General features: G+C 40.7%; 1 protein-coding gene across 5 annotated transcripts in view; it reads right to left on the bottom strand.

The window, feature by feature from the left end:
* The window catches only part of Ubp1 (upstream binding protein 1), a 76,853-nt gene that overhangs the window by 50,679 nt on the left and 16,556 nt on the right, over window positions 1-9,618 (bottom strand). For all 5 annotated transcript variants that reach the window (XM_004635272.2, XM_004635274.2, XM_023719752.1 and 2 more), the window contains exon 2: window positions 3,841-3,992. In XM_004635272.2, coding sequence (XP_004635329.2) covers window positions 3,841-3,992 — 152 coding nt within the window. The remainder of the gene's footprint in view (window positions 1-3,840; window positions 3,993-9,618) is intronic.

The raw sequence follows: 9,618 nt of genomic DNA, 5'->3' as shown, positions 1-9,618 counted from the left end.
GTAGGAACTCTTAGCACCCTCATAAACTGCATGTTGTTACCGGAATAAAAAGTATGATAAGATGACTGCATTGGGAAAAAGATGTAATCAAGATGCTTCGATTAGAAAAAGTACACACTCCTCAAGTTCATAAGAACATCCCTTCAGTAAGTGCAAAACTGAAAGTGGTCAAGCATCTCTTAAGAATCCAGCCCCTGAAGCTGCCGCAAGGACTTCCCACAGAAGAGAAAATGGCTACCACGTGCCTCAAGAGTACCGGGGAGCCAGTAGTGCAGCGGCATCTGAAGCCTGTGGACACCAGGAGGTGCACCACTCGGGGAGCTGAGGCAGAAGGATCCTTGCAAGTTCAAGCACAGACCCAGGCTACACAGTTCAAGACCAGCCTAATAACAAAGTAAGACCCTGAATGAAAAAAAAACCTGTGGAGCCGGAAACAAGTTCTGATGCCACAGAGCTTCATAATTTAAAAAATGCAAATTATTCTTAAAGTTGTTGGGAAGCTAGGCATGGTGGTGCATGCCTGTGATCCCAGCAAATACGAGGCCGAGGCAGGAGGATTGCTTTGAGTTTGACGCCAGCTTACACTACATAGTGATACTCTGTCTCAAAAGAAATGTAAAGTTGGTGAGAAGATTCCTTCATTAAAATACATATTTTTTAAAAAAAATTTCTGGTAGCTTTGCAGGTAGACATCCACAACCTTGAGACCCAACTATTGGCCATGGGCTTTCCCATGTTCAACAACCAGCATCTAGACAAGCTCAAAAGGGGAAGGGGTACACAAAAAAGACAAACCAAATTATGTTTGTCACAATTACTAATACTTTAAAGCCATCTAAATCATCCAAGAGAAAACTCAGGGACATTAGACATGTAACTGTACCAAGCCATCATCACCCAGGCCCTGCTCTGTGTGTCAAGCTGGCAATCTGCCTGACTCATGGCACTGGAAGATTGTCGCTGTTTCTCTAGAGGTATGTCAGTCAAAAAAACTATGACCTCCTGCTCTAATAAGAGAGGACTGAAGCCACCTGGGTCAATTTGCAATACTCTTTTCCATGGACATCTTCATCTCCTGCGAGAAGTTCAAGTAGGGTTAAGCTTTCTTTCTTTTTTCTTTTTTTGTCTTTCTGAGACAGGGTCTTGCTATTCAGTGTAGGCTGGCTTTGAGCTCCCTTTGTAGCCCAGGTTGGTCTGGGACTCACAACAATCCTCCTGCCTCAATCTTGTGAGTAAGCAAATTTAATTACCCTGTTTTAGTATCCTTGAGATTACCCTAAATGCCTGCACTACTCTTAAATCCTGCCACACTTATATCTATAGGCTCAGAGGTTATCTGCTCTTGTGAACTGGTGATTTGTCAAGACCTATGCATGCAGGCAGGACCTCAGTGACCTGCCCCTCCAAGACCCTGACAAGGTATGACCCACTGATGCAAACAGTTTGGTCCAAATGCAGGTTACACACTGTCAGCTCATAATAGGCCATTAAAACCAAACCCCCTTCCCCAGGGATGGACCTTTACTTAAAAACAAAGCTTGTAGACCTTAATAGGGCACTAATATTAGGAATATACATCTTTCTGGTTGCTACATGACCATGTAGCAATCTGAAAAGGAGTTTGCTGACTAATAAGCAACATCTGTAAAACACAAGTAGGAAATTGTACAGCTCCTCAAGGCAGTCTACTTTCCCAAGCAAGTTGTTGTCATTCATTGCAAAGTTATGTCTAGAGGATCCTTGGCGGGCTGGGGATATAGCTCAGCGGCATAAGCACCTGCCTGTCAAGCACAAGGTCCTGAGTTCAATCCCTGGTACACCAAAAAAAAGCAAACAAACAAAATTCACTTTTTAGGATAGATATACAGCTACTTTCACTTAGTTCAATGACAAGAAAGATTTGTACTAATAGTGTTTAGACAAAATATCATGTCTGCATCTTGTACTCTGAATAATTACTACGAAGACACCAATATGCAATGTATTAATTATTGTAACAGTCCTACTAACCTGTTTTGAAACTATCTCATTACTATTTTTTTGTCAATAAAATTAATTTTTTAAAAAATAGAGGATCCTTGGGAAATCAAAAGGCTGAGAGACAGATAAAAAGGTCATCCTTATAGCCCCTCAAGACTCTATAGTCTTATTCCTAATCCCTAAGGAACAGGCCCTTCCTCAAAGAACATAGTGGAAAGATAAAAACTCTACAGGAAAAATGGTCGCTCAAATTTTCACAGTACTAGGCCACTCCTGTGAACCTCTCAAAGACCTAAGGCTCTTTCTCAAAAATCAAGACTTCACTTCTATTTGGAGAACAGATACACACAGTCAGTGTAAGGTGCATTGGTAGCCTACCTAATATCCCTTTTTGCCTCCACAGGAAAAGTGAAAATCTAATCTGCTCCTTCTCATATTTCTCTCCACACCCAACCTAATAGTAAAGTTATTCGCCAGATAAATTTACTAAGTTTTCTCCCAGTGAACAAGCAGCTCAAAAGTTCTTCACATATACATACCAACTCTTTACGCATTGTCCTCTGACAGGTTTTCTTTTCAACCCAGCTGGTAAGCCACAATATCCTAAGGTAGTTAGAACATAATCACCAGCTGGTAGGGCCCACAGCCCCTTTCAGTAAAAAATAGCTCTACCACCTACACACCTTCCAAACCCCATAAAGAACTATGGGAATTTACTTCTGCAGGGTTAAATGAGGGAGGAAATTGAGGCATGGCAAACTGGCTGGGCAAATGGGTATAACTTGTCAGTAACAGAATTCCAGGATACAAGTGCAAAATAGTTCTCAAAGCCTAGCTCCTCAGACCAATCACTATCTTCAGTTCTTCTCCCAAGAACTCAAACCAGGTTTTTGATGGGACGAGCTAGAACTGATGTCAGCCTGAGAAGTGAAGAGATACAAACGATGACTGCAATTAACCTCATGGTTACTCTTCTTTCTTGCATGGTGATTTGCTGTCACCCTGCAGGGTACACTTCCCTTCCTGCTTTTAACTGGCCCATTTACACTACAGAGCAGGTTTCCTCTCCTACTTTTAACAAATGCAAAACTTCACACACACACACACACACACACACAGATTTCAACATGCTTGCAGTATCTGTATCCAATAAATTAATCCTGCACAAAACAAAGAACTTTTTCTTATAGTGATGAGTTGGCCCTGTGTCCACACTGCCTCAAAACAAAACAAAAATCCCTATAATTTCCTAAGGTAAATTCTAGACAAGATATGAGCAGGTAGAATTTTACATGATTTACTTTACCACTGACTCCATATTGGCGCAACTTAAGTCTGTTGTCAGCACAAACTCACTTCATATCCAAGAATGAAGTGGCTAGCTGAACTTCTAATTCATTCCTAAGTCCTTTAACTTCCATCCCTAAAAATAACTGATACCCTTTCCTACTTATTCCTCCTTTGGATGGTATCAGAAAATCCCTATAATAAATCTTATTCCACAGACCCTCTTCAATGCACATCAGTTTTTATAAACTACTACTCTAGTAGGCCAAAGTAAAAAATCTCTGCAATTTTAAGCTAAAATCATAAAATTTAAGAACCTAATATTTTTGTTTTCGTTTGTTTTATGTTTTGGGGTTTTTGAAACAAGGTCTCACTTTGTAGTTTGGACTGGCCTTGAACTCACAACCATCCTCTTGCCTCACCCTCCTGGGTGCTGCAATCATAGGCATGTGCCATCATGTCTTGCCCTAATTTTTAATTATTACCTGCAACCTGGACTACAATGCCAAAACATTTATTTTGATAGATTTTGGTAAGCTTTTACACGTCAATGTATGAGCTAGCCATACTCACCTTGGTTCAGGTAAGTGAGTGTCTCATCATGCAGCTTGACTGCCGGCGAGGTTGCAGCACACATCACATACTGAAATGGAGGGTGTTTTGTTTCACCATCCAGTGGAAGGCTGGAGTCTTCCTGCTTGAAAATGGGCAATGCCAATACATCACTGAAAAGCAAAAAATCAAAACTGGCCTTACTCTGAGTTTGAAATACTTAAAAAGCATAGAAAAATTTAGGGGTAGTTTCTTTTAAAATTTAAAATCAGAAAAGACATGCACATTACAAGAGACATTAAAGCTAATGTGAGTCACTTAAAAGACAGTATTGAGACTGGGCATGGTGGTGCATGCCTGTAATCCCAGCTCTTGGGAGGCTGTAAACAAGCGGATCACGAGTCTGATCTAGTAGTACTGAGACCCTGAACACCCTGTAGACCCTTCCCTAAAATAAAAAAAAGTATTAACAACTCTTTAATATGGGTACAGAGCCAGGGAGATGGCTCAGTGGAATAGGCACTTCCCTGGCAAGCGTAAGGGCCTGAGTTCAATCCCTGGTTCCATTAAAAAAAAATGGGTACAGGTTTAGGATCAGGAAGATAAACTAAGAAGTAGCTGGGGCTGAGGGTATATAGTTTAGTGGCAGAATACCTGCCTTGCATGCTCAAAGCCTTGGGTTCAATCTCCAGAAAAGGAAAGAAAAATAAATAATAATAGTTAATAAAGTGTTCCCTATTGCCAAGGATAACAGATCAGGATGATATATAAGGTAGCTTTAAAAAAATTATTTTAAGGTTAGACATGATAGTGATCCCAGCTACTTGAAAGGCTAAGGAAGGAGGACTGTAAATATAAAGCCAGCCTAAACAACTCAGGGAGAAAATTAAAAAGGTATGTACTATAGCTCAGCGGCTAAGGGAATTTACTTCACATGCTCTGATTTAATCCTCAATACTGATAAAGAATTTTTAACAATTATTTTTTAATGACAGGCTCCTAGCCAGGCAGGGTAGTACAGGCTAGAACCAGAAAAATAAGGGAAAACAAAAAAAATATACGCACACACATAATATATATCCAGATCATTTATTTTAAGCAACAGCAATAGCAGCAATTCAAAAATGCCTATATATTATTTTGATAGACATGTACTATTACTGGTGCCAAAGGTACGCCACATTGACACTGTGGAATTATAAAGCATTACCTGATTAAAATGGTGCTTTATAAAAATTCCTGCAAGGCCTGGCTAGCGCTGAGATAATAAAGCTTTATTTCTAGACTAAAACAATGGCTTCTGAAAAGCAAGTAGCAGTAGAAACAGCTGCTACTTTTCCTCCCAGAAATAATTTGTAGCACTGACTGGAAAGCAGTATAGTTAGCAAACATGCAGGGTTGTTATGTTCTGTTAACTTTATGGTTGAAACACATGGATGAATTTGGCTAGCTTTTGTTGCTGTTTAACAACTTTACAGAGATATATCTAGCATGTCATCAAAGTCACCCTTTAAAACTGCATAATTTGAGGGTTACTAGTATATTCAGACTTATGCAGCCATTACCAATATCTAATTCTAGAACATTTTTCCCCTCAAGAAGAAATCCCATATCTAATAACACTCACTATCCCTACTGCCCCTTCTCACAGACCTTGGCAACTGATCTCTGTCTTTATTGATCTGCCTAGTCTACATATGAACACAAAGGACATCACACAATGTGGTGATATAACAGATATAATAGGCCTGTTTCACATTTTCAAGCTCCATCTATGTTACATCATGTAGGATTTCGTGCCTTTTTAAGGCTTCACACTGTTGTACAGGCATAATTCTGTACCATTGCTTAGCTGATGAAAATTTGGGCTGTTTCCCTTTTCCAGCTAATCTATGAATATATTCATGTTTTTGCATAGACATGACCTCAGTTTTCTTAGGTATATCTCTATGAATATACCAAGTCATGGGACCAAAATTTTCCAAAGTGGAAGAAACCATTTTACATTCTCACCTTTAATGTATGAAGGATATCTTTTCTTTTCTTTTCTTTTTTTTTTGGGGGGGAGAGTATTTAGGACAGGGTCTACAGGGTCTCACTGTGTACATCGGACTCATAAGTGATTCTACTGTTCATAGCCTCCCAAGTGCTGAGATTACAGGCGTGCTCCACCACACTCAGTTTCATTTGCCTTCTCACCTCACCCCGGGGCGGGGCCAGCAGGGCAGGCCCAGGGCTCAAACTCCAGGCCCCTACATCTGCCTAAGCAGGTGCTTAATCTGCTGAGCTATGTGGCCGGCCCTTGGAGGGTTCTTTTCTTTTCTTTTTTCAACACAATTCCCTGAGCTATATATCTATTTCCTGCTAACTTTCCTGTGTTTGCTCTTCTACAAAAAATGATAGCAACAAGATTAAATATTGTACCAGCTCTAATAGCCAACAACCAACCTACTGCTTTCTTCTGCTTACTTTTATTTTTTCCTTGCAGACCTTTCACTGACAGCCCATTTCAACGGCTTTTTCTTTGTTTTGTTTTTGAGACTGGGTTTTACTGTATAGCCATGGCTGGCCTCAAACTCCTCCTTACTTCAGCCAGTACTGGGAATGCTGGGATTACAGGTATGGGCCAATTAGCCCCACCAATTCAATTCAAAAACAAAATGTCTAAACAAATGAAATGCAAAAGGCACTTTGAAAGAGATAGTATATTACTTATATTTCCTTTCCCCCATATTTCTTTTTCTTTTTTTTTTAATGTATTTAGTATAGGGTCTACAGGGTCTCACTATACAGATCTGACTTGTAGTGATCCTCCTGTTTTCAGCCTCCCAAGCACTGGAATCACAGGCATGTGCCACCAAGCCCAGTCTGAATCACCAGCTCAGCATGCCCCTGGGGCAGAGCCAGCACCACTGGGAATCAAACACAGTCCCTAAGCCTGCCTAACCAGGCGCTTTAGTCCACTGAGCTATCTGCCTCCCCCCATCTCTCTCTTAAAAGCACTGCACTAATTTTTCAAAGAAACCAAATTAACTAATTTACCTTTTATCTTAACTGAGGACTCATCAAAACATTCCTAAGTACAAAGCCGGTTACAAGGGCATTTGCCTCCAGTATCAGCACTGAGGAGGCTAGGGCAGGAGGATCTCCTTGCCTTTGAGGGCAGCCTAAGCTTCACAGAGTTAAAGGCCATCTGGGCTTCATACTGCGCTCAAGGCAAGCCTGCATTACATAGTGAGACCCAGTCTTGAAAAATCTTGCTGGTGATATAGCCTAGCAACACAAGCACCTGAGAGACAAGCTTTATGATTACTAGTACCTAAATAAATAAATAATCTTAACCAAAATGGACTCAGAGTAGATGAGTATATATTAGTATATTAGTCTATTTTATGTTATATATACATAAACATTTAAAGCTCTCTTGAGAAACTAATTTCACTTACAGAAACAGCTGTAAGTGAAAAACAGTTAACTGTTGAAAACTGACACGGAATAATTTTCAGATCTCAATGGCAACTGCTTGTGTTGATTATTAAAATAAGACAAAAGTTTCTATGATGGGCATCTACAAATAAGCTGTCACATGCAGGAAATTGAATTTTATATGCTTCAGATCCTTTGCAACCACCTTGTCATTCACTTGGTTATACCTTGGTTGATCCAGAGAGGAAACACTACACTGGGCGGGGGTGGGGGCGGGGGGCTAAATGATTGTTAAACAAACCTAACATGTGAACAAATAAAGATCAGATAACATGCTATTAAAATTCCTTTTTATCTAATTAAAAAGAAAATATTCCAATCAACACAGCAATCAGTGATCCTTTTCAAACTGGAAATTTAGATTCCATCCCTGAATACTCCATCAGCTCACTTTTAACCAACATTGTTATGAAATCAAGGTTCCATCTCTCATCTCACCCTGCTCTGCCAGTCCCAGCACACCACCTTGCGCCCAAGCATTTCAGTGGTTCTGCACCGGCTCTACTGGACATCCAAATGGCTTATTTCACTCAAACATCACATTCTCAGTGAGGAGGTGACTCCACTTCTCCCACTTAAATTCCTGATTCCCCTTACCTTACCAGGCTTGAACAACAGCTCTTTTCACTTTCCAACATTATACTTGATTAAGTTATAACCATAATAAGTTTATAGCTATACCCAAAATTTGTTTCTTCATTGACATTTAGCACAAAGTTGCTCAAATATTTGCTGAATCAATGAAGTAAGTTGGAGTATAATAATCAATCTTTACTAAGCTGGAAAACTAGGTCTCCAGACAATTGAAGGTGTCACATTATACTGTCTCCAGACAGTGTAAGAGTTCATATTTTGAGCTATATGAAAACTCTAATGTTTAACACTTTTTTTGGCAATGCCATAAATAGAAACAGACTTCTGAGTATTAAAGATTCTTAAACTGAACTGAAAAAAAGTAGGACATTTCTTTTTTAAAACTGACACACAAAAATTATACATTTATGCTGGTATGGCGGTGTACACCTGGAAATCCCAGCACTTGAGAGGCTGAGGGAGGCGGATCACTGTGAAGTGGAAGCCAACCTGGGCTACGTAATGAGTTCAAGGCCAGCCTGAACTATATAGCAAGACCCTGTCTCAAAACAAAAAGTCTACCTATCTACATACACGTTCATGGTATACTACATGTAATCCTTCAAATAAGCATACTACTGAATAATAAACTTACCAGGAAGGTATAATCATGACCCTATAATACAGCAAGCTGAGAGCCTCAAAAATATATATAAAACAAAATGATGTTGTTATGGTTAGAACTAAAAATACCCCTCCAAAGGCTCCCCATTTTGAAGATGTGGCTACTTTTGGGAAGTGAATGGATTGTGAGGACTCTAAACCATTAAGTGGATTAACCTACAGATGAGTTCAAAAACCAAATGGGCTTATTTATTAAAATGACACCCTCTTCCTAGCTGCCATGAGGAAAACAGCCTTCCTCCATCCTCCTCCTTCCACAATCTGTCTTCTATTGGCCCAAAGCCAGTTGACCATCTACAGAAACTAAGCTGATGGAAAATTTTAAGTTAGCACCAAAAATTAGGATATTCATTAAATAAACAGGATATTTATAAAAATCTGAAAACCACAAGATTGATCAAATGGATGTATGAGGGGCTGGGGAGATAGCTCAGCAAGTACAAGGAACCAGGTTCGATCCCCAGTACTGCATGCTGTGCTGGCACCAGAACCCAGGCACACAGTGCCAGCCACTGAAACCAGGAGTGCTGGCACACGCCTATAATCCCTGTGCTGGGGAGGCTGAAACAGGAGGCTCACTACAAGTCCGGGCTGTGTAGCATAGTGAGACCCTGCACCAAATGAATGAAAAGATGGATAGATGGATGGACAGACTGACGGATGGACGAAAACTATAAGGATACTAAAAGTCCAGCAATGTACGAGGCATGACTGAAAAAGTGTTTAAACTTTTAAAAATCACACTACAGGAGACGACCCAGGCCGCGGGATCCTGAACAGACCCAGCGCGCAGGCCCGGCGAGTGAGTGAGACAACCGAGGGCCCTCCAGATCCTGAACAGACCCAGAGCGCAGACCTGGCCAGTGAGTGAGACGACCCAGGCTGTGGGATCCTGAATAGGCCCAGAGCGCAGGTCCGGCGAGTGAGTGAGACGAACCGGGACCACGGGATCCTGAATAGACCAGCACGAAACCCTTCAGCAGAACTCCCTGCAAAGAGGCTAGAGGCAAGACCCACCCAGCTGATTCAGGAGCAGAACATCTTGCCAGAGAGACA

This window comes from Octodon degus, unplaced genomic scaffold (genome assembly GCF_000260255.1).
Source record: "Octodon degus isolate 3935 unplaced genomic scaffold, OctDeg1.0 scaffold00071, whole genome shotgun sequence".
Classification (NCBI taxonomy): domain Eukaryota; kingdom Metazoa; phylum Chordata; class Mammalia; order Rodentia; family Octodontidae; genus Octodon; species Octodon degus.
The sequence above is the reverse complement of the archived record's forward strand: the minus strand, read 5'-3'. Positions and strand labels throughout refer to the sequence as shown.